The sequence below is a fragment of the Callorhinus ursinus genome, unplaced genomic scaffold, assembly GCF_003265705.2.
Source record: "Callorhinus ursinus isolate GAN/ISIS: 27379988/994484 unplaced genomic scaffold, GSC_fseal_2.0 scaffold3, whole genome shotgun sequence".
NCBI lineage: Eukaryota > Metazoa > Chordata > Mammalia > Carnivora > Otariidae > Callorhinus > Callorhinus ursinus.
This window is the reverse complement of record NW_027397065.1, coordinates 45714007-45740447: the sequence shown is the minus strand read 5'-3', so window position 1 is coordinate 45740447 and position 26441 is coordinate 45714007. Positions and strand designations below refer to the sequence as shown.

The 26441-nt window shown below is 39.9% G+C and overlaps 1 protein-coding gene across 2 annotated transcripts in view; it reads left to right on the top strand.

Annotated features, from left to right (window-relative positions):
• SGCD (sarcoglycan delta) overlaps window positions 1–26441 on the top strand; it is a 965947-nt gene that overhangs the window by 740727 nt on the left and 198779 nt on the right. For both annotated transcript variants that reach the window (XM_025867162.2, XM_073890571.1), the window contains one exon: window positions 725–826. In XM_025867162.2, coding sequence (XP_025722947.2) covers window positions 725–826 — 102 coding nt within the window. The remainder of the gene's footprint in view (window positions 1–724; window positions 827–26441) is intronic.

The following is a 26441-nucleotide window of genomic DNA, read 5'->3' as shown; positions in this document are numbered from 1 at the left end:
CTCACTTCCCTCTGTGCTCTCCCTCTCTCAAAGAAATAAATAAAGGCTTTTAAAAAAAAGGAAGTCTAATGGGAATTCATGGTGTATTCTGTTTTAAATATTTCACCAAATGAGGTGGGTGTGGTGGGTATAGCAGATAACAATAGCCATAAATGGATCATTGGTGATGACGAATGATAGTACACAGGTGTTTGCTATTTATCCTTTCTATTTTTGTATATATTTTAATATTTCCATAATAGAATATCAGTAAAAATGTCAGCAACTAATGTGACCTCTTGAATATTTTGTGAGGAAAACACGCTGTGTCCAAAAACTGGATTCGACCAAGAGACTGCCACTTTGCAATTTTTGCACAAAGTTTTGGAAACTGGACCATGTACTTTAACCTGGGGAATTATCCTTTTATCATTTTCCCACTTACTTCCTGCTTCCATTCTTTCTGCAATACCTAGCAAAAGGGCCCTCTTCATCTGTGCCAGTGAATGACTAGGGGGCATTACAGGTTGCTTGGAATAGAATTTTCTCAGAATAAGTGAGCAAAGAGGGTAATATGCATAATTGCATTGAACAATACCTCCCAGTATTTTATCGGACCCCCTCTCATTCCATATCTCAAAAAAAAAAAAGGGCAGTAACTTTGTTTCAATTTTTGAAAGCCTGAGGTTTTTTTGAAATATTGGCTAATTGCATTTTCTGTGTTATCTTTGTGCTTCTATTTCAGGATGGAATGGGGAATTTGAGAATCACAGACAAAGGTCTAAAACTAGAAGGAGACTCAGAATTCTTGCAACCTCTCTACGCCAAAGAAATCCAGTCCCGACCAGTAAGTACTGCCATGAGAAAAAGGAGTGGTGATTTCTCGGGAATCTAAATCTGGGGAAATTTATCATCAGCCATCAGCTGAGTATAGAGCATCGTGGGAGGGAATGGTAATATAGGTAGTAAGATATGATCAAATCCGAAGTCTTGAGCATAATCCCTGCTGTGATATTGTACGGAACCATGATGACCTCTCTGAGCCTTTACTCCTGCCACAGGGAGTAATAACCTCTGTTAATGAACTGTTCTAGACTATGCTGCAAATATGCCCAGAAAGTAAATGTGGAAGTGCTTTGAGTACTATACAAATCCAAGAAAGTATTGCTATCTTTTTTAATTGTCAAGTGCTCTAAATGCTGTCTTTGGAAGCACAGAACAAAAGAATTAGAATTTTGTTTTTCATTAAGAATTTGGACAGTGTAGCCAAGGTTGGTTAGAATCACTTCAATTATCAACAACTCTGCACTGAAATGGTATTTAAATAATCACTCCTCTGTATGTGCTCTGTTCCATGTACTTTGTTGCTTTGTGTGCATTATTATTACCTAATTTAATCCACACATGGGTCCCCAGGGTTGGCAATTATTGTTGCCTCAATTTTACAGATTAAAGAATGGAGCCTTAGAGAAGTGCTATGTTCAGAGCCACATACTTACTAAGTAGTAGAGCAAGAACTTCAACGCAGGAAATCCAGTTCTAAAGCTTTTCTGTTAACCAGAGTCCACTACCTAACCTTCTACCCTCATTCTTTGTTTTTGTCATGATAGAAGTGATTTCTAGATATTTTGCTTTTATTAACCAATATTATCAAAATTAATTTTTGGTTTTGAGTGGTTTTTTTTTTTGTTTGTTTCTTTGGCTTTGTTCAGTCTTTTGTTTGTTGGTCGAGTGGTGAGATTTGCTGGTTGAAAAGCATTATTAATGCATTTGCTCTTCTGGGATTGGTTCATGTCCACATGCAAGCAAAAAGTAATGTGAAAGGTCCCCAAAGCTTTATTTGCATAAGTGTGCATTGATGAGCGTAATTAATGAAATTCAGCAACTCGATGCAGTGGGTAATTTTTTCTGAATGCTATCTAAACTACTGAATTATATTAAACTGGGCGCAACTGCTGAATTGCCAATACCTTTACTTCCTTCTGTGCCTAGTAACAGGGAGGGAGCCATGATGTTAAAATTATCAAAAAGAGCAAATCAGCCACCCTATTAGTGATTATAAAATTTAACTGGAACTCATCACACACTGGGTTAGGCAGGAAAGTATCAAGAGTACGGTAAATATATCCATCATCTTGAAGAAATCATATCCTAGAAGGAATCATGGGATAAAACTATAATAAGGAGAGTCAAGTGATGATTCTGTGTTGAACAGAATGGAGACCGTCAATTTCAAGCATTTAAGAAATCACTCTTATAAGCATTGCTGCAATCTATATTTCTCCCAACCTGGCAAGTTGGTTAGTTAAATTATCTTTTGAGTTACTAGTTGTACTTTAGATTAATCTTATCTGTATTAAGCTTTATTTTTTTGAGTATTGTTGACACAGTGTTATATTAGTTTCAGGTGTACAACATAGTGATTAAACAAGTTGATACATTATGCCATGCTCACCACAAGTGTAGCTACTATTTGTCACCATGCAACATTACGATAATATGATAATATCATTGGCTGTATTACTTCTGCTCTGCCTTTTATTCCTGTGATTTATTCATTCCAGAACTAGAAGCCTTTACCTCCCTCTCCCCTTCACTCACCTCCCCATCCCTAACTCATCTCCCCTGAGGCAAACAGAGTTTGTTCTCTATATTTAGAGGTCCAATTCGGCTTTTTGTTAGTTTGTTTATTCATTTGTTTTTTCACATTCCACTTGTGAGTGAAATCGTATGGTATGTGGCTTTCTCATCTGACTTAGTTCACTTCACATAATATCCTCTAAGTCCATCCACGTTGTCGCAAATGGCATGAGATCCCATTCTTTTTATGGCTGCATAATATTCCATTGTGTGTGTGGTGTGTGTGTGTGTGTGTGGTGTGTGTGTGTGTGTGTGTGTGTGTGTGGTGTGTGGTGTGTGTGTGTGTGTGTGTGTGTGTACTACATCTTCCTATTCTGTATTAAATTTATTTAACTCACAAGTTTGGACTGATAATTTCCTTCTACTGGTGTTGCCCCCTCCCTTTTTTTTGTAAAGGGCCAAATAGCAAATATTTTAGACTTATTTTCTTTTTCTACAACTCCTTAGAAATGTAAAAAATGTTCTTAATCTTGAGGGCCACCAAAGAAATAGGCTGAAGGTTGTAGTTTGCCAAGCTTCCAACCTATATTAGTGATATTTCTATAAATATATAGATGATCTGGCTAAACTGCATATGGTACAAGAGTAGATTTTAAGGTCATGGGTAGAATAGCTGAGAGAAGTTTCCTTGGTGTAGAGCCCTTAAGGAAATTGAAATAAATAAATGGGTAGATAAATACACATTTTTAAATTTTAAAAAATGGAAAAAAAATTTTAAAGGAATTGAGAGGGGCACCTGGGTGGCTCAGTCGGTTAAGTGTCTGCCTTCCGCTCAGGTCATGGTCCCAGGGTCCTGGGATTGAGCCCTGCGTTGGGCTCCCTGCTAAGCTAGGGAGTCTGCTTCTCCCTCTGCCTGTTCCCCAACTCATGCACTTGCATGCTCTCTCTCAAATAAATTTTAAGAAAAGCTTGTTTTAATCTTGAAAAATCAGTGAGTTAAATGCAGTGCTTTCACATCACCATTTAAGGAAAATAAAGTGTCAGAATTCACAGTTTTTCATTCTTCTTAAGATTCCTTCAGGGCGCCTGGGTGGCTCAGTCGGTTAAGCGTCTGCCTTTGGCTCAGGTCATGATCCCAGGGCTCTGGGATTGAGCCCCATCTCCCTGCTCAGCGGGAAGCTGCTTCTCCCTCTCCCACTCCCCCTGCTTGTGTTCCCTCTCTTGCTGTCTCTTTCTCTCTTTCTGTCAAATAAATAAAATCTTTAAAAAAAGGTATTTTCCTTCCAAAAAATAAATAGTAAATAAAGCCCTTTTAGCTTAAATATTTCTGACAACAAAATAAGTATCTTCTCACTGAAGGAAAAAAAACAAAACACATACAGAAATGCATGTACAGTAAAATCCACCAGTAAGTCCCACGAGCTTTCACCGAAACGGTGCCCATATCTGTCCCCTCATTCCCTCTTTTTTTTTTTTTAAGATTTTATTTATTTGACAGAGAGAGACACAGCGAGAGAGGGAACACAAGCAGGGGGAGTGGGAGAGGGAGAAGCAGTCTTCCCGCGGAGCAGGGAGCCCGATGTGGGGCTCGATCCCAGGACCCTGGGATCATGACCTGAGCCGAAGGCAGATGCCCAGTGACTGAGCCACCCAGGCTCCCCCCTCATCCCCCCTTCTCCATCACACGCCACCCACCGGCTCCAGCCAGCACCCTCTCCCACTTGCATCACTGCTATAGTCTCCTCCCTCCCCAATACCTTTCTCGTAGCCTCATCATCCAAATCGTAGCCGGAGTGGGCTTTTTGAAATGTCAAGTCTCTCCACCCTTTATAGAGGGTTCTGTTAACTTCCCATTGCACCTGGAACAAACTCCTACCTCCTCACGATGGCCTATACAATTCTCTCCTAGATGTTTTTCCTGGAGGGCTCCTTGTGGTCATCATGTTCTCAGTTTAAATGTTGCCATTTTAGAAAGACCTTCCTCATTTAGCACAACAGCCGTATATAAAACATCACCCTGGTTCTCCCCCGCTTTTAACTGTCATTATTTGACATTCTTGTTTGCTCAAGAATATAAATTGGCAGATCAGGAGATTGTGCAAATTTTCCCTAGTATATTCCCGAGCCCTGCTGCTACTATATCTAGCACACAGTATGTGCTCAGTAGATACTTGTGAAATTGAATAATAAATCATTAAAAATAAGGTATCACTTAAATCTATCTTGCAGGGCCAAGCACTGTTAACAGGTCAGTGTACTTTCTTAGGCATTTCCCACAAGTCTGTTTTTTAAATAAAACCATACTCTGCATATTCTTCTGTACCTTTTCTCCTCCAAATAATATATTAACAGTAAATTTTCTGTGTCTAAAAAATATTTAACCGTTTAAGAGCTTTTGTGAGGCATATTGACATAGAATAAATTATACCTATTTAAAGTGTGTACTATGATATGTTTTTGCACATGAAACCATCACCACAATCAAGATAATGAACATATCACCCTGAAGAGTTTCTCCCATGCCCCTTTTTAGTCCCTCCACCCTGTCCCCAACCAGCTTTCTGTCATATGCTTTCTCTCCTGCACATTACTTTGCATTTCTTAGAATTTTACATAAATGGAATCATACAGTTTGCATATCTGAATAATTTTAAGAACACATTGTCTACATGGCTTTATCAAGATCTCTTAGCCATTTATTTAATATCCAACTTAAAGAAGAAATTTGCCTGCAATTGGGCTGTCTTGGCTTGCCTGGGGAGAGATAGTGGAAGTGCCTCAGGGCATAGACCTTGAATATTTCCCTTTTAGATGACATCAGAGCACTGAGAAGGGACTAGAGAATAGCACACTAGGCATAGCAGCCAAGGTAGAATTAGTGTCTTCGGATTTTCACAAAAAGTGAAAACAGGTATGTTGGATCAAAAAGACAGAAGAACAAGATCAGAACCTGGTAACTTAGTCCATAGGGCTCCCCTTCCCTCAAGCCCAGAGGTAATTGCTAGCTCAACAGAATTGGGGTTCTGGTCGCAAAGAAGGTGGGGGAGGATTGTTGGACAGGCAACCAATATTTGCCATATTGACTGAGTCATAACCTCACAGGTGCTCACGTGCCCCTCACATGTAACAGCTGCCCCTCTCCCATCGGGCAGTTTTAGCTTATTGTTTTTTTTCTGATGCACTTGACCATTGCTTATAGACCACCTCTGGGAGGCCCTTCTCAGAAGAAGTATCTGCACTATCATTTCCCTGTAGATCACAGCTGCCTTTATTTCTTTTTCCCATCAAAAAGAGATTAGTGCCCAGTTGAACAAGATTACTCAGCCCCTCTGAGCAAGGATAACTAACGAAGTAATACTTCATTCTGCTTTTGTGTTTCATTGATCTGAGAGGAATTGGGATTGGTTAAGCAATCCGCACAATCTTCAATACTGTATCAGATTTCATTATTGAAGGTTGCAATCCTGTAAAGTCACTACAAATTGATCAGTGTGATAGCAATCACCCTGGAAGATAAATTAACGAGAAAATGTTCATCGCTACAAAAACTTCCATCTGGGAATTGAACGAAAGTCCCAGTGCATGCTGGCTTTAGCCATATGGATGTGTAGCTTCTGTATGTATCATGTGGCTCAGAAAATAGATTGAAAAGGACACGTACTAAATTAACTATTCTACCATGACATCCAAAGACCAGCCTGTCTCTAGAAATACTACTTGAGTGCATTTAGCACAGAATGTTGTAAAGTTAGGAGATCTATTGCCAAAGAACTCTGTGTTTAAATCCCCACCTTCGGTGTGATAGGCATCTTTTTAATTGCCAAATACAACTACAAAATTTTGGCCAGAGGTTGAATGAATGAATACTAAGGAGACCCTTAACCACAAAGTATCGTTTTGAACAAAAGTGGTGAATCCCTACTTTGAAGGGACTGTTTACCTTACTTTCCACAACACTGCAACTAGATGGTGCTTTTACGTGACTTAATGTGAAGTGACAAGGCAAGGGCAACTAGCATCTCTTGGGCAGCTACGCTGGGCATGTTGTGCTAGGCCTACAGCAGAAAGTGCATTTATTTCTATACTCCCTTCAAACTCTGCTTGGGGGTGGGTCCCATATAGCCTATTGCTGTGTGGAATTTAGAAGTTTAGGAGAGGGGGAGTAGAAAGAGAAGTTGGAGGAAGGATAAAAAAAATGAAGCTACTTTAAAAGAATCAAGTAGATGATTATTGTAGACGACTTGAGATTTATGTGTCTTTTAAATTTCCTTATCCCAATAAAAACTCACTGAAACCTGTTATCCTTATGCTATTATATCTAAATGGGAATCTTAACAGTTGCTGTGCCAAGAGACAGTGTCGCACCATGGTCAAAGCCACACGCTGCATTGCTGAACTCAGATGGCAGCTAGTACTACCATTTGGCCGATGAGTGATCCTCGAGCAGTTTCTTAACTTGGCAAAGCCTTGTTTCCTTGCCTGTAACATCGATATTTTTTTTTAAAGATTTTATTTATTTATTTGAGACAGAGAATGAGGGAGAGAAAGAGCACATGAGAGGGGGGAGGGTCGGAGGGAGAAGCATACTCCCTGCCGAGGAGGGAGCCTGATGCGGGACTCCATCCTGGGACTCCAGGATCATGACCTGAGCCGAAGGCAGTTGCTTAACCAACTGAGCCACCCAGGCGCCCTGTAACATCGATATTAATACCTACATCATGGTGGTTGTCAGTAAGATAATGTTGGTAAAGTGCTTACTACAGAACTTGATGTGAAGTGCGTGTTCCCGAAATGGTAACTCTTGCTTTCACCCCCTGCTGATGAGGACAATGACAGTGACAATGACCATGACAGTGACAGAAATTTCCACCCTCAGCATCACCATCATGTGGCCCACATCTCACCTGATGTTTGACCTTGCTCCGAACCAGACGGTCTGTCCTCTTTTTCTCGAATATCATCTTAAGGACAGACTCAGTGCCCTCCCAGGGAACCCATTTCATGTTAAATAGCTTTTAGCTTTCCATCTTTCTTTCCCTGAGTTACACTTTTCCAGTGTTCAACTCACTTTTTTCTCATTCTTCTGCTTAAAGTGTTTTATTACTGGCACAGTCTTTTTTTTTTTTCTTTTTCCGGTCTTTCTGAAAAAAAAAAAGTTTTATAGTACATGTCAAGTACATTAAAAATGTTTATACACTTTGATCCAGTAATGACACTTCCACAGGTTTTTGATCTAGAAAGAGCCAAACGTAATAAAAAATTTCAAAATGAAAACATACACACACCCGCCAGCGCTGTGCAAAAACCAGGCTAAGGGTTGCTTCATATGAAAGTCTGAATTTCACATTTGAGGGTATCCAAGTTGTGAAAGCTGAGAAACTCCTGTATTCTCCTTGAAAGTCTGAGCTGGTCATCCTCACTGTGCATTTTTACATTTGGATATGTCATCTCTTGTTTTATGGAAGAATGAGTTTTTTAAATTGCATTTTTGATTTTACTGTGATGTGAATTAGGATTTATTCCACCAGCCTGAATTACTGAGACATGTGCAGGCCGGAAGTTGAAAGCCCCTAAGAAGTCGGTTAGACCAATCACCCCATTTAGCGGATAAGGCCCCAAAGGCTCAGGAAGGAGGTAGTATGTACCCCAGGTTTACCAAGTAAAAGTCAGAATGAGAATCCAGAATTGCAGTCCTCTTCCATAGCAACACATTGTATGGTAAATGATTTTCTCATGACACTGTTTGGTACAGTAAGTTGAGTTATGTGTGGCCATTTCCCTCTCCTGAGGAATAACTTCCTGGAAGGTATGTCAAGTTCCTGAGGGAATTCAAAAGCACTCAGTAAAAGGAAACTAGAAACAAAAGTGGATAATGCAACAAGAGCAAGCTTAACTATCCCTGATTTAGTCACTGAGAGGATATTCTCTACTTCAGAAATTTAATGTGAGGTAACTTCAGTGACTCACTTTATAAGCTATTAAGTAAGCTCTTGCTTGGTAGGAAAACTTACGACAGAAGTCGCAAACTGAATCCATCCCACAGATACAATTTACTTCCTGACACAGTATTTTTCTTTTAATATGATTTTTTTCTAATATTTAAATATCTGAAGATTTCACATTTTTTAAAAAAATGTACATTTTCTGATTCTCATTAAAAAATTAAAAAACAGAAAATCTGGAGAGTGATTTGATATTTCTCGGGGCGGGAGCTGAGTAGAAGCTGCCCCCTTTAGATGGGCATTTGCTCTCCGCTTGGCCACAGTCTCCACCAGGCACTATCGTCTCATACCCAGACTTAAGCCATTTATATGATGGGTCCCTGCTGCCCCTGATTTATGAAGTTGAGAATTTGTGTATCTTGTCATACAGGAGTTCAGAAATTAGGTTGGCATTTTAAGATTCATAGTCACTCAAAAAAAAAAAAAAAGATTCATAGTCACTCAGGACTCACTGTTCCTCACTTTGCATTTTGTTTCTTTCTTTTTTGCCCCAATTTCTCCTAGTGGTCTGGCTTCTGTGGTTTTGAAACTGTATGCAAGCTCAGCAGCATGGGATAGCTGCGTCAGAGCTTCCAGAGGCTGAGGCTCTGGCCCACTGTAGCCATTCCCCCTTCCCAAGTCTTCTAGAACATGCCTTTCTTTTTGTCTTGCTTCTCTAACCACTACAGAGCGTGACTGGGGAGGAGGCAGATTGAGAAAAGAATGTTGAAAATTAATTCAGCATTCTCGGCATGAGACAAAAAAATAAAATAATTTTTGTGGGATGGCAGACAAGTGCAAGCTTTGTCTGAAGAGGCTCCATTGACAATTTAGTGGCGATGAGAGGAACCGTGTCTCTGGTTCACTTAGAAACCAAACCAAGGCTCCGGTGGCTCCTCCTCAGTAAGCAAAACAGCTTCAACTCCCAGCTGAACATACTGCACATAAAACAGTATGTTCCATGCTGCTTGCATGGAACATGAGCATCTTGCTGTCTTTAATTAAGAAGTTAACTGGACCATGAAGTATTGCCCGAGTAAATAAAAGTGATTTGTACTAAGTCGGAAGGGTGCATATGACATCTTTGCATTTCTTTGTTCATACATAAATTATGGAGATTATTAAAAAATGGAAGGGTAATCTATAAGCCCATCTGCCCTGTGAAGCTGATTGCCATTCCTGAAATGTATCTGTCTTTTTGTGTATTGTAATTTATTGTGGACAATAGTGTGAACAAGCTGCTTACTCTTTTTTTTTTCTTTGAAGCAGGCAAACAATCTTGAATAGATCAACACTTCATACTATGGTCAGTTTGTTTGTTGATCCTGGGAAACAGAGATAGTGGTTCAGGGGCTTTTGGTTGCTGCAGAATTAACATGGGCCAATAGGATTTTTGTTCTTTCTTTTATTTGGGAGAAATTGACTGTGTGTACTTTTCTTAAATGAGGGTCATGCTGGAAATGTAAGAGTTACTGAGGGCTTTGGTCAGATCTCACTTAGAACTGTAACAGCCAGTTTTGGTAGAAGTAGTTCCAAACTTCACATGAGGCCGAGGATGGGCATCTGATTGTCTGATTTGAGGGCTATTGGTCAGGGAGGCGGCCCCACGTTCTTCCTTCTTGCCTGTTGTAGTCCCCACAGGTCCACCAGTCAGATCTCATTTATTCAAAGACTCAGAAATGTGTAGTCATGCCAAGCTCCTACTGCAAATACTCCGTGCACATACATACTTCCACAAGGATTTGAGGTAGCTTACAAGAACTATTTACAGTAATATAGTAACCACATATATGATGGGTTAAGGTCAGGAAAAATATAAATTAGAATAAAAGGTAGAGGTGGGGACAGTGTAATGAACACAGGAGACAGGCTAAAGCATCTCTGTAGTTGCTCTTGCTAAGCCTGGAGTTTGATTATGAAGTTTCCAGAGAAACACACCCTATTGGGTGAAACCTTCTGTGTTTACCCTCCAGAGATGATACAACGTCCTGGATGGGGAGGAAAGTTAAGGGTGGCACTTCCGTGTTCTAGAAAGTACGCTAGATTCAAAGTAAGGAATCTGAATTTTCTTCATATTGTCCTGCTGATCAGCAGTGAACCCTTAGCAAGTCATTCCTCTTCTCCCTCAATTTCTTTCTCTGAACTAAAACAGTGAGGCATGATCACTGATTTTCTATAACTTTTTCTTTTTTAATCATGGAATCTTTTTTAAGCCAAATTTATCTGTGACCCCACAATCCAGACAAGATGGAAGCTCAGCTGCTGTTTCTGGGCCAGGGCTAGAGCGCTGCAGCCTGTTGCCCCACCCACCCAGTCTCCCTGTCACCACATGATGCCTAGGCCCTGGAGGGTTCCACACAGAGCAGTCTGAGAACTGCCAGACTGGATGAAAACCCAGCCTTACTTTACCTACGTCTCTGCTCAGATGGCACTTTCTCATGGACACCTTCCTTGACTACTCCCTCAAAAATAAATCCCTGGGCACCTGGGTGGCTCAGTTGGTTAAGCAACTGCCTTCAGCTCAGGTCACGATCCTGGAGTCCCGGGATCGAGTCCCGCATCGGGCTTCCTGCTTCACAGGGGGTCTGGTTCTCCATCTGAACCTCCTCCCTCTCATGCTTTCTCTCTCATTCTCTTTCTCTCAAATAAATAAATAAAATCTTAAAATAAATAAATCCTTACCTAGTAGCTTTATTTTCCTTTATTGTATTATCATATGAATTACACAGGTGTATTTCTTTCAATCTATTATATGTATTCTATTATATAATTATACATTTCCCCATTTGCTTCCCCTATTACTATATAATCTCCATGATGGCAGGGACATAGAAAGGTAGTTACTAAGTGATGTTTAAGAGCAAGCTCTGAAGCAGCAACTTCCTGGATTAATATCCTGACTCTTAAGCCAATTTCTTGACCTTTTCTGTACCTCACTTCCTCATTTGTAAAACGGGCATCGATAATAGCACTACCTCATAAGCTTATTACAGGATCAGAAGAGTTAATTTATTCTACATAATTATGTAAATTTTACTGCTTATAGGACAGTGCCTTGAATGTAGAGCACTATATGAAATTTCAACGTAATTATTTATTATTTGCTTTGTTTACCACTGCGCCCGTTTCTAGACTAGTGTGTGTCACTGCTAAAGCAGATTGTGCGTGTGTATGTGTGTATGTTTAAATAAGAGAATGAACGTTCTCTTAGGATACTTCTGGCTCAAAGTTTCTATAAAAGCTTCTCATCTCAGATAGAGAGACAAAGGAAGTTCTCTTTTATAGGACCATCTAGATTGATTATCTGTACCAGCCACACACCACAAATCCTATTATGTCAAGAGGACATGAACTGCTACATGGCATGAGGCCGTGGGGAAGTGGGACAGACTAAGTGGAAGAAATAAAAGTGGTGTGAAAGGTACTAAAAGCCCATCTTTCCCTTCTTTGCAGTTTGGCTAAGCTATAAGATTTGATTCATGCCATCCACGGGCTAATGAAAGCTCCCAAGAGTGGAGCTGTGTATTACACACAGGAAAGTAGAAGAGAATAAAATTAGCACTTCCAGCCCCTCACATCCTTGAGCTTCTCTTCATCATTGCTGTGGCATATCAGCATTGTCTTAACTCCCGGTTTCGGGCACATCCCAGCTGCCTGTAATGACTTTGGTGCAAGACTGCTTCTTGCTTATCTCCTAAATAACACTGAAGAGGCAAAAGTGCACACCAGACTCTACTGTGGTTTGGTTTATGTTCCTTTAATGGTAGGAAGAGTCCTGCTTCAGTTAGGTGGCATCTCACAGCCAATGATACATGCTGAGGATTTGGGGAGTATAATGGAGAGAGAGAAGCCAACTTTAAGGAAGAAGGATGTTTTAATACATTCCTAAAAGTTGTATTGTTCTTCACTCCTAAAGGGTTGGCAAAAATATCACTTTAAAAAAATTGCTTCAATCAAAACATGCTCCTCTCCTGGCAACTTTTATCATACCCAGGGGTTTATAATTGCTGTGAGTGTGTTGCATTGTTAGTTTTAAATTTTAAGAAATTGTTCATTTGTCAAAAACAGTGAAAATTTTTCGGGAGATGTAATTTCAGAGGCTGAAAAAAAAAACTTCTTTGCCATATGAAATTATAAGCAAATACTTAATTCTTACTTTGATTTTGTGATCCCCATCAGCAACTGAGGGTGGCCTTTTGATGCAGTGCTCTGTAAATTATTGCCAGTGGTGTTTTAAATGGCAGTGCCTAAATAATGAGTGGGGGACTTCCCATTTCCATGAATGATTCTGTTTTTATCAGCAGTGATTCTGCCTCTAGGCAAATACCAAATGGTCTGCAAAGTAAATGAGGCTTTTAAGACTAATAAATATTTTGCAGATATACTTGTGGCATTTTGGGGAGAGAGGAAGAGGAAGAGGTAGAGTGATAAAACCCACCATGTTGAAAGAACGAGACAAGCAGACTACTCTGTTTTTCCCCCTCACCATGTGCGGTGAGGGTAGATTTCTCTACCTGGTCAGCCACAACTTTCATTTTGGAAAATCAAGGGTCGGGGGATACCAAAAAAATGGCATCTCTCTACAGTAATAGGTAAGTACAGATGGTCTGCTAATTGCCGTTTCCCAATCTCAAACTGTGTAGATTGGTTTTAGCACACTCAGTTAAGGCTCAGGCAGTTATGTTAAGAAATATGAGAGGAATGTTAGGGGAAGATGAATTATCCTTGAGTAGCACCCCATTAACAGATGAGAAATGCATGAGCACTCACTCATATCATTGGATGGATATAGAGTTTCCATGTTTGTTTCTCACTTCAATTGCTAACAAACCAGAGTTTTTCATTTCTTAGCCTTCTCGGTAATTTTTGGCTGGTCTTACACTGCAAGTTTCCTGAAAGGTGGTATTCACCCCATGCTGTTGACTGCTGCCACAAAGACTTCACTGCACCACCCGATGTTTCTTGTGTCATGTCTTAGCGGCACTCTGTTTAGGGAGATACAGGAAGAAGTTTCACGAAAAGAAAACCAAATTTTATGACATTACAACAGAGTTAATATAAAAAAGATGGCCAGAGGAAGCACAGTTGTGGTTTGTGCAAGACAATTCCCCACTCTCTGTGGGTGAAGGTAGTGGAAACTGTTGCTCTCAGAGTTCCTACCACCAGAGCCGGCCACAGGGCTCATGATCACGTGGGATCCAGCAATGTTGCTTATCTGGCAAAGTTAGGTGGTTTTGATTTTTGAAGTTGGCTCATATGGCAGAAAGTGCATCTATTTAAAAATCACCCCTGAAATGGCCTTACATCACCGCAGAGTGTAGTTTCCGTGGCTTTGTGTGTCCAACCTTGTACAGTAAACTTAAGGCCAGGAAAACCACTGAGGTTAGGCTGATTGGAGCAGTAAAAGACTCTGCAGATGCCTGGACTGTTCTGCCCAGGTCCTAACAGATTGCTACCAGGAGATGGGGAGTGGTTAGAAAATTTTAAAACCTTGCTGAGTGCCTGCGGGGCTTTGCTGCATTCTTTTAATATTGAATATCTATAACTTTAATACATATTAAAAGATCTGTTCTGGAGATTAAGTGAACTAATAGGTGCAAAATCACCTAGCACAGATACCTGCCCAGAGTAATTGCTCATAAATGTGTGTTGAATTTGAATATAAATAGTATGTGATTAGGGCCTCATGTTGCAAAAGCTAATAGCCATAGTTCTAATGTAAAATTTTCTCATGTGTCCCTTACAATAACCTTGGAAGGAATCTATCATTCTGATCTTCTCTTTAGAGATGAGCAAATACAAGGGTCAAAAGAAAACACACCCCTAACGTTCCAACCCATGTTGTCCTGAACACCCATATTCTCAATTGTGATGCATATTACCTTGGGATAGTACTTAGATGTTGCCCTATGCTGTTTACCTGACCTTCTTTCCCTGCAACCCTTAAAAACATGCAGGACCTTTGTCAGTTTCATGAAAAGGAGAGCATCTTCTTTTCCTTTTGCTGTCAATTGCTCTTTCTCTGGACATTCCTTAGACCCCTGCACTTGGCCTCTGTTCTGTAGGTCTGCATCATACAATCATAGCTTCCTTTGGAGGCCATTGTTTTTTTCCCATTCAAACCACCAGTCTCCTACTACACCATAACTTTTCTCTGGCCATGCCTTCTGTTAGAATGGTATTACAGTATCTATTTAGAAATAACTGAGGACCCATGTGCTAATTGATTAGCTCCAACTCTGGGAAAATGCCCGTGATGTCCAAATATCTTAAGTCCTATGGTTCTGATTTTGTCCAGAATCTTAAACTACAAGTTACTGGTTTCTCATTCTGAACCCATCAAAATGAAACAAATATAAAGTTACAAAGATATATAGAAATTCCAAATTTCCTAAGATCTGGACTTTCTTAACTCTGGTTCCTTATCTGAAACTACAGAACACAGAAAATATGAGTGACTATTTTATCAATTCTTCCAATTCTTCAAATAGCCTGTAGCATCCTAGATTCATAGGAGAGAAGTTCGTTTATTATATATAATGGATGTCTTAGGGCATTAGGACTTAATTACCTCTGGGAACCCCTTTGGAGAAAGGATTCTGTCATCTTCATTCTAAATTCAACTTCTCTCACAAGTTCTTCAAATAGAATAAGTACAAGATCGCACTACCATTCTTACTCCTTGAACTGTCTCTTCATTTCTTATCATCCCAAACTGACATATTTGCAATGGTACCCCTACAGCGTCGTAAGTGTTTGGGGACAAAATTTTCTTCTTCTTGTAAGATGAACAATTTTATTTCATCTCCTTCAGGTATTATGGTGGGTGTGCATGTCAGTTAGTGTAACGCTTTTAATTTATATATTTTTCTTGGTTCAGTATTCATTAATGATGGCCTAGAGAATAACTGAATGTCTCCCTGACCATTTGTATGATTTGTAATTAAATACAGACACTGCATTTGGACACCATCCACATGTCCATCATTCTGGGTTTTTTGGTGGTTTTGTTTTGTTTTGTTTTGTTTTTTACAGTCAAAGTTCACATGATGAACTTGTCTGGTCCTACCCGCCTCCATCCGGCAATCTGGTGTTCCCCGCACTACACGAGCAGCGTATACACATGGAACTCTGACTTCCCTATGTGTTCACAGCCTTGGTGTATCTAACCTTTCTCTGGGTTCAATCTTACTCTTGCCCTGCTCGCCCTGGCCCATCCTATACTACAATCCTGAACCTACTCTTGGCCTTCCTCACTTCTAAATCATCCTTCTGTGGTAGCCTTGCCCTAAGCTGATTCGTTACACTCAGTTCTTCTTCTCCAACTTTAATGTATACATGCTCCCTTGACAGTGGTGGGGTGAGTTCTCCCTATTTGGTTCTATAGCCTCCAGCCATCCCGGATTTTCACCCTCCCTAGTCTCCTCTAGTCCCTATGTGGAAATACTCTCTCTGGATATCTCCGTCCCATTGGAAGACTTGAAACAGGGGGATGGTGAAGGCAATATAGCATAGTAACAAACTGCATGTGATTTAGAGTCAGACTAAAACTGGGTTTGAAGCCTGGCTCTGCTACTCACTACTTTGTAACTTGGGCCATATTACTTGATGTCTCAAACTTCAGTTTCCCTCTCCATAATATGGAGTAACTATCGTATCATACAGTTGCCTTGAAAATTAAATGAGAAGACAAACAGGGTGCCCAGAGTAGTGCCTGGCACTTAGCCCCTGTAGATAGGCACTATTATAATTAAAAGCTTCATGGTATAAGAAAACCCGAAGACAGGTCTTAAAGGATTGGTAGTTTGGGCACCACTGTGTCATTGAAAATATAAATAAGTTCCTTATATTCATCCCCATTTATTAATTCCACTTACATTGGTCAGATGACTGGTTTTGAATCCTACCAAAATTGCACCCTCTGAGCTGAAGCAAATGGAAAGGGAAATCTCTCTTTCCGAGAAGCCAAAAGCCATTTCCCAAGAGGTGTCTGTCCAACCTATATGAGCAATTGCGGCTGCGATGGTTTCATCAGAGCTTGTTCAGAATATTACACACCAATGTTAGCCTTAAAGAATGATACCGGAGCTGTTGCCTCCTGGTTCACGGGGTGTACCCACAAGGAAAAATAGAAACAAAAGCAAAGGTAGGTAGCCCCACTTGGCACAGTTGATTGACTTTAATAGGTCCTGATTATGCTGCTCATATTCCATGAAATTAAAAAGCTTACAAATGTTATGAGCCATTACCCTTCCATTTAAGGGAGCTTATGACATGTTAGCAACATTTAATGAAATTCTTTTCAAAATGCCATCGGCAGACTCACTAAGATTCCATGTTGAAATTCAACTTGAAGAATTGTTTGAAAAAGTTTGTTCTCTCCCTACCTGTCTTTGTGGTGTATGGAACCCGAAAGAAGTTTCTCATCAGTCAGAGGGTATTTTTCGAGTATCAAGAAGTATTTCTCCTTTGGCCATAAGAGTGTTTTCCAGTTTAAGAGGAGATTACAAAGACTGCCTTGTTTGTGTTTGTGCTTACGGTGAGACTCAGAAGAGCCTGCATTTTTGCACATTGACAAATTTCAAAACTTAAGTCCTTTCTATCCTATTTGTTGAAGATCTAAAATATTTTAGCAAATATTCCAAAATGTTTTTGCCTGCCCCTGTCTTCAGTGAGCTCTTACAATATAATTTGGGAGATAAGACTTCATGCAAGAAGACAATTAAAGCATAGGAAATGAGATGATTAAATCCTAGATTATATGGTACTGATTATTTGTACAATAAAAGTTCAAAAAATAAAAAATATCACAGTCGGTCAAGTGGGAAGTTTTATAGAGTATAAGAAAGATGAGTAGTGAGACACAAGTTACTTAGGAAGAATGAATTCTTTCTGCTAAATCTTGCATTTTAACTTTGATGATGGGGATATTTCATAGCAATATCCATTATTTTGTCTGTTTGATTCTAAAGGATTACAAGCCATGTGCTTCCCGTACATTTTCCTTAAATCTTCTTGGCAGGGGCGCCTGGGTGGCTCAGTTGGTTAAGCGACTGCCTTCGGCTCAGGTCATGGTCCTGGAGTCCCCGGGATCGAGTCCCGCATCGGTCTCCCTGCTCAGCGGGGAGTCTGCTTCTCCCTCTGACCCTCTTCCTTCTTGTGCTTTCTATCTCTCATTCTCTCTCTCTCTGAAATAAATAAATAAAATCTTAAAAAAAAATAAAATAAATAAAATAAATAAAAAAATAAAATCCTCTTGGCAGTCTTTAAAGGTAGATCGTTTGATCTTCATTTTATAGGTGAGAGCTAGAGTGCAAAATAATTAGGTAATTTTCTCCAGCTGCTATGTGGGGCAGTCGGAGTTCAAATCCAGATAGGAACTATCCCAGTATCAGTCTGCTTTGGAGAAGAGATTATATCAAGGCAGAGCCCATCCTGTCCCAGCTCCCCTTGTGAGCTCCCTGCAGGCAGGAGTCCTGTTGTAGGATTTGTTGACCATTGTATTCATTTGTCTACCACAGCACTTGGCACTCAACAAATATTTGTTGAATGCATGTGTAACTGATCTCCTAAATGAACACAACTCACCAACTTTATTTTTGTCTGCACTATTTCTTCGAAACTCAAGTTAAAGATGCTCTTTTCCTCTCTCCCTCCTATGAAAACTTGGGCAATTCCTAGTGGATTTTCTGCCCATTTAAAAATTATAAGCATAAGGATGGTATTTTAAGAGACAAATACAGGCTCAGTTTGGAAATTTTAATTATCTCATCTGAGATATTTATCAACACTTTAAACCTCATTCGGAATTAAATATTTGGGTTTGTTCCCCTAGTTAGTCTTTATTGGTGGCTTCCTACTTTGAGAAGGAGGAGCAAGGCTCTTTTCAGGTCTCTACTCTCACCTTCTGATCTGCGAGCTGCTGGCTCTAGTTTTAGAACCTACTTAGGGGAGTGGTGGTGGTAGAGGGTGGGACAGTTGTTACTTGTCTGGGTGACTTTGTGCCGTCTAGGACTAGTAGATGGTTTAGCTGACTTCTTCCCTCATGAGGCATTTTCTGGATTCTTGTAAGCCTCTCAGCCCTGGAAGCACAATGCATCTCTTACAACTCCTATGAACAAAAACAGGCAAAGCATTCCATTCCTGGACAGGGTGCTTCACCCCCACTTCCAGTCCACACAGAAACTTCTTGTCTCCCAGGAAGTGCCCTTGAATAGGGCTTCTCCTATCACCAGGACAGCTCCCGCTATCTCACTGGGCCCACGTCTTATTTCTGAAAAATAATCTGTACCCTTCCCCTGGCAGATTCTGAGAGCAATTCTCATCTACCTCCAATATCCTCCACCTTCCCCTGGCGATGGGAAACACATGGCAAGATCCCAGATTAGAGTGGATGCCTGTGGCTGGCCGGCATGCCTTAGGGCAGTGGTGGCCACCACCCTCTTCATCCTGGAAGCTACAAAACACTACCCTGGAAGGAGCCCTACACAACTACTTGATAGGTAGATGAGCGAAAGGACAAATACCTGATTCTGTCATGGAGGGTTAATCAGATTAAAACAGCCGACACCAAAAGAGCCCATAAATGCCCCCTAGATTTAAACACCAAATTGGCAACCCTCTCTGGTCCCCTCCCTCTTCAGGAGCTTTGCACTCTCAATAAACTTTGCTTTGCCGCTCACCAAAAAAAAAAAAAAAAAATCTCAGATCAGATTCATTCAAGCCTCTTATCCTTGGGCTTGAGGTTAGAAATTAGCAGCCCCCTCCAAAAATAACTATTTTCAAATGCCCTCTCCTCCACTCCCTTGACCTTTGCATCTTCTTGAAACCAATGAGTGTGTTCATAGATATTTCCTCCATCAGTTCTGCTTATTTTGATCTAATATTTTACTTTGGAGTCTCACATCAGTTACATCTTGATGCCTGGTTAAAACCTTGTTCTTTTACTGAAGTATAATTGACATATAACATTAGTTTCAGGTGTATACCATATTGATTTGACATTTGTGTACCTTGCAAAATAATCACAGTAAGTTGGGGTATCATTTGTCACCATACAAAGTCAACAACTTCTTTTCTTTTGATGAGAACTTTTAAGATTTACCCTCTTAGCAACTTCCAAATATATATTACAATATTATTGACTGTGGTCACCATACACTATATTACATCCCTATCACTTATTTATAACCTGAAGTTTATACCTCTTGATCCCCTTCCATTATCCCCAACCACCCTCGTCTCTGGTAACCACCAATTTATCTTTGAATCTATGATTTTTGCTTTGTTTATTTGTTTTGTTTTCTAAATTCTACATATAAGTGAATCATATGGTATTTGTCTTTCTCTGACTTATTTTACTTAGCATAATGTCCTCAAGGTTCATCCATGTTGTTATAAATGGCAAGACTTTGTTCTTCTTTATGGCTGACGAGTTTTCCACTATAAATATAAAGCTCATCTTCTTTATCAGTTCATCCATCAGTGGACACTTAGGTTACTTCCCTATCTTGGCAAGCATAAATAATGCTGCAGTGAACAAAGGGGTGCATATATCTTTTTAAATTAGTGTCTTCATTATTTTTTGATAAATACCCAAAAGTGAAATTGGTAGATCATATGATATTTATTTTCTTTTTTTAATTTTTATTTTTTATTTAAATTCAGTTAATTAACATATAGAGTATTATTAGTTTCAGAGGTAGAGTTCAGTGATTTATCAGTTGTATATAACACCCAGTGCTCATTATATCATGTGCCCTCCTTACTGCCTATCACCCAGTTACCCCATCGCCCTACCCACCTCCCCTCCAGCAGCCCTCAGTTTGTTTCCAGTGGTTAAGAGTCTCTTAGGGCACCTGGGTGGCTCAGTTGGTTAAGCATCTGCCTTCAGCGCAGGTCGTGATCCCAGGATTGGGCTCCCCTGCTTCTCCTTCTCCCTCTGCCACTCTCTTGCCTGTGCACTCTCACTCATGATCCCTCTCTCTCTCTCTCTCAAATAAATAAAATCTTTTTAAAAAAAGAGTCTCTTATGGTTTGTCTCCCTCTCTGATTTCGTCTTGGTTTTTTTTTTTTTTCATCCCTTCCCCTATGCTCCTCTGTTTTGTTTCTTAAATTCCAAAGGTGAGTGAAATCAGGTCATATGATATTTCTACTTTTAATTTTTGAGGAACCTCCATAGTGGCTGCACCTATTTACATTCCCACCTGCAGTGCATGAGGGTTCCCTTTTCTCCACATCCTTAGCAACACTTGTTATTTCTTTATTGAAAATAGCCATTCTGACAGGTATGAGGTGTTATATCATTGTGGCTTTGATTTGCATTTCCTGGATGATTAGCGATATTCAGCACCTTTTCATGTACCTGCTGGCCATCTGTGTGTCTTCTTCGGAAAAAAAAAGTTCATTCACATCATCTGGCCATTTTTAACAGGATTATTTTTTGTTGCTGAATTGTAGGAGTTTTTCAATATTTTGGATATTAACTGTCAGAAACATGATTTGAAAATATCCTCTCCTGTTCAGTAGATTGCTTTATCATTTTGTTATGGTTTCCTTCTCTCTGATATAGTCCCACTTGTTTATTTTTGATTCTGTTGCCCTTGCCTTTGCAGTCAGATCCAACAAATCATCACCAAAACCTGTATCAGGGAGATTTACTGCTTATATTTTCTTCTAGGTTTCAGGTCTTACATTGAAGTCTTTAATCCATTTTCGGTTCAATTTATGTGTGGTGTAAGATAGTGGTCCAGTTTCATTCTTTTGCATATAGCTGTCTAGTTTCCCCAACACCCTTTATAAAAGACACTGTCCTTCCGATTTTATATTCTTGGTTCCTTTGTTCCTAATAAATTAATTGACCATATATGCATGGGTTTATTTCTGGGCTGTCTGTTCTGTTTCATTGATGTATGTTTTTATGCCAGTCCCATACTTGTTTGATGACTATAGCTTTGTGGTATAGTTTGAAATCAGGGAGTGTGATGCCTCCAGATTTGTTCATCTTTTTCCACATTGCTTTGGCTACTCAGGACCTTTTGTGGCTCTATAAAGATTTTAGGATTGTTTAATTTTGTGAAAAAAAGCCATTGGACTTTGGACAGGGATTACATTGAATCTATAGATTGCTTTGGGTTGATATGATCATTTAAAAAATATTAACTCTTTTGATTAATGAGCATGGAATATTTTTCCATCTATCTCTGTCTTCAATTACTTACATTAATGTCTCATAGTTTTCAGTATACAAGTCTTCCATCTCCTAGGTTAAATTTATTCCTAGGTATTTTATTTCTTTTCTTGTAATAGTTAAATGGAATTGGTTTCTTAATTTCTCTAATAGTTCATTGTTTGTGTATAAAGACACAAAAAGTTTTGTGTATTGATTTTTAGCCTACAGCTTTACCAGATTTGTTTAGTAGTTCTGACAGTTTTTCAGTGGCTTCTTTATGGTTTCAGATGTCAAATCATGTCATCCTCAAATAGTGACATTTTTACTTCTTTTTAAATTTGGATACCTTTTTTGTCTTTTTCCTGTCTAATTGATAGATATGGCTAGGACTTCTAATAGTATGTTGAATAAAAGTGGCATGGGTGTGTATCCTTGTCTCATTCCTGATCTAAAAGCTTTTGGCTCTTTACCAGTAAGTATAATCTTTGCTGTGAGCTTGTCGTATATGGCCTTTATTATTTTGAGGTACGTCCTGTCTATATCCACTTTTTTGGGAGTTTTTATAGTGGATGTTGAATTTTGTCAAATGCCTTTTCTGCTTTTATTAAGAAGATTATATAGTTTTTATCATTCATTTTGCTAATGTGGTGTATCACATTGGTTGATTTCTGGATGTTGAACCACCCTTGCATCCCTGGAATAAATCACACCTGTGGTGAAAGATCCTTTTAATTGTTGGATTGCATTTTGAATTTGGTTTGCTAACATTTCGTTGAGAATTTTTCCATTTATGTCCATCAGGGATAGTGGCCTATAATCTTTTATTTTTTTTTTTAATGGTATCCTTGTCTGGTTTTGGTATCAGGGTAATACTGGCCTCAGAAGATGAGTTTGGAAGAACTCCCTCCTCTTCAGTTTTTTGGAAGAGTTTGAGAAGGCTAGGTATTAAATCTTCTTTGCATGTTTAGTAGAATTCACCAATGATGTGAAGCCATCTGGTCCTGGACTTCTGTGTGTTGGGTGATTCTGTCTCCTTACAACCAACTCAGATTTTACATTTTATATGAAACCTTATTTTTAATATCTTCCTAAAAATTTTCTTTGATTGACTTTCAGGGTTAAATGAGTAGGAGTGCAGCCTTAACTAGTTCTATTCTATCCTGTAAGAGGGTTGGTTTTTGTTTTGTTTTGTTTTTTAAGATTTTATTTATTTGACTGAGAGAAACACGGCGAGAGAGGAAACACAAGCAGGGAGAGTGGGAGAGGGAGAAGCAGGCTTCCCGCGGAGCAGGGAGCCCAATGCGGGGCTCGATCCCAGGACCCTGGGATCATGACCTGAACTGAAGGCAGACGCCTTCAGACTGAACCACCCAGGTGCCCCTGTAAGTAGGTTCTTGACAACATGATGGAAGGAAGAAAGTGTTTATGCCCATTCAGGATGCCCAAGTGAGTAAAAAGTGAAACAGTAATGTCAGTGGCCAGAGGAAAGGTGTTTCTGCCTTCATGCCTTTCCTTGCCACCTTCCTGCTTTAGGCCTGGAGAAGCACACTGACCTTTCTTCTTGTGAGACCTAACTAAAGGAGAGATGATGTGTTTTCCCTTGCTACTGAGCTTCTGTGGGCCGGTTTTGGTGTACTTCCAGAAGGAATCTTGGTTAATAAATTTTCCTTGGCTTTCTCAGATCCCCAGGGTCTTTAGAATAATACATTTGGCATAACTGCCTTTGAACAAGGTAAGCTAAGTGGTTGGCTAAAGGTGATCCCACTGGATGTGAGGGTGATGTCATCTAAAGCAATTCACTTTAATTTTTTATTTTTATTTTTTTTAAGATGTTATTTATTTATTTGGCAGAGAGAGAGAGAGTGCGCACATACAAGCAGGGGGAGTGGCAGGCAGAGGGAGAGGGAGAAGCAGGCTCCCCATGGAGCATAGAGCCCAACATGGGGCTTGATCCCAGACCTGAGCCAAAGGCAGATGCTTAAAGACTAAGCCTCCCAGGAGCCCCTCACTTTATTTTTTTAAAGGAAGAAAGCAAGCTCACGTGCTTGCTCTCTCTCTCAAATAAATAAACAAATCTTAAAAAAAAAAAAAAAAAAGGTAGGAGGGGCACCTGGTGACTCAGTTGGTTAAGTATCCGGCTCTTTATTTCGGCTCAGGTCATGGTCTCCGGGTTGTGGGATTGAGCCCTGCGTCGGGCTCCCTGCTCAGTAGGGAGTCTGCTTGGGATTCTCTCTCTTCCTCTCCCTCTGCCCCTCCCCCTGCTCATGCATGCTCTCTCTCAGATAGATAAATAAATAAATAAATCTTTAAAAGAAAAGGAAGAAAGCAAGTATTTGAAGAGCAGATGAGAAAAATTGCAATGAAAATGTGGTGTTTCAAATAGAACAGACCAGGATTTGGCATTGAATATGCCCTGCTTTTGTGTTTGTTGCCTTCTTTCTGATACCTTGCTCGGCTGACTGACTCTATTATCTTGGAGTATTCAAGGATGAGGGTCCAGAATGACTCTTACTTCCTGTACCTAGAGACTTCCCTTTCATGATGGATTGGAGATAACCACCTGTGAGTTTCCTGCCATTTCACTCTCTCATCTCTGTTCTCAGAGCTCTGTGACTGTTCTGTTCTCGGTTTCTCATTCAGAACGGGCACTTAGGAAGTGTTTGTGGACCTAATGTGAATTAAGTTTGCAGACTTCATGTGAATTAAGCCACCTTCATTTCTTCCTGCCCCACATCACCTCTTATGGAACACTTTAAAAAGTCTCTGAGCTGCTTCTGTTTGTTTAGCATTGTGTTAAACATTTGGATACGTTTTATGGCACTGAACAGATGTTCCATAAATTATTATTGAATAAATGGGTAGAGGAAAAGAGAAGGGAGGGAAGGAATGGAGGAAAGAGAGGAAGGAAGGAACTTGGGAAAAGAGACCTGCCCTCTGCTGTGGTGTCTTGCCCTAGCCCAAATTTTCAAGGTTTGTACTATCCCTTCATCATTTTCCATTTCTCTGTTCCATTCTTAATTCTTTTCTAAGTAGTTCCTAACTGGAATTTAATTCTAATCAAGCTGTAAGTAACAGCAAATAATCTCATATTTTAAACTCAGTTGGCATGTGTATTATGACAAAGGACTGTAGAGGACTCAAAAATCAAAATAGTAATTTTTGGCCCTTTAGCAGAGCCTTTAGGAAGACCCCAACAAAGAGTGCCATGCCATCCTTCTAAAATCATAGCAAAGAAGACACCACTTACTCTGCCCATATTTGTGTCTGACCTTTGTGTATTGAGTGGTGCTTCTGAGAGCCGTAGGAAAAAGGGAAATGGGCCTGCTGGACTTGGCGCACTGGGGTCTCCCTCTTTTTATGAGTTCATGATCTGACATATTTCAAAAGATGGTTTTCATTTAAAGGGCAACAAGGTCTATTGGAAAAACCACAGTCTTTGGGACCACATAGGTCCCAGATAAATGGGTGAACCTGTCAAAGCTTCATTTTCCTCAATTGTAAAATGTGAATAGAGCTCATGGAGTCAAGATTCATATAAGCACCACGTAGAACATTAAGTGAATAATATATTTTCTCTTTTACATATACAGTCCCCCCTTCAAAATGTGACTAACAGGTTCTGAGAGGTTATTAATTTGCCAAAAGCTTTATAAACAGTTAGGATTTTGACCCTAGACTCCTGGCTCCAAATTTCATATCCTTGACCGTGATGTCATATTGTTTCATTATCCCACACTTGGTATGGCTACAAATAGGGTAGAAATAATGTATGTATGTAAAGCACTTAGCACATGCTAGGCACTCAGATGACAGGAAGCTATTATATTTTATTTATGATTTCTCCCTCTATTTAATAGCAAGTTATTTAAGGGAGAGGTAAGAATTACAAAATTGTCTCTGAGGGAAGTAATTGGTACTCTAAATATGTTTTGTTTGGCTTTGTTTTTTCCTCTACACCTATGTTTGTGGCAGTCCTGTGGATGTCTTCCAAGAGATGTCTTCCCTTTTGCATGTATACCATTAGCCAAGGTGCATGATGTAATTTTTTAATTTTTTTAATCTCTCTGCCTAACATGGGGCTCCTATACTCACAACCCCAAGATTAAGAGTCACATGCTCTACCAACTGAGCCAGCCAGGAGCCCCTAAGCCACATCACTTAAGGAGACATTGAACTCCTATTTCTCCCTGAACACTTACTTAATAATCCTACACCTTAAATGCTTCCATGCCTTGGTAGACCTTAAACTCGTGATCAGTTTAAAAAGTATTGATCCTTACTTTGCATCCTAGTCTGCTGCTTGCTCACATACCAAAGTGCTGGTCAAATCCTGATGGGCCACATTCTCTACAACAGAAGCAGTCATGCTGAAGTGTGTATTCTCCCATTGGGCTTGTCACCAGCATGCTGGCCATACATAGTTTGGATGGCGGTCAGTTGTTCACATTTTCCACAGAGATGTCTTGAGCCCCCCCAGGATGGTGAGCAGGAGACTATGAGCTCAGGAATACAGTTTTTACAAAGATCAACATGTTCTTGTTCTGTGGAGTTAACAGTCTAGTTGGGAGGGATAAACAACAGAAGACAAGTATCAGTTGCCTTTAAGAGCTGCGAAGGAGACAGAGTGTAAGGAGATGGTGACAGATGACAGAGGAGGGTCTAATTGAGATGTTGTCATAGAGAATATTTCTGAGCCCCAAAGAAGTTAACTGTGGCAAGAGCAAGGAGGA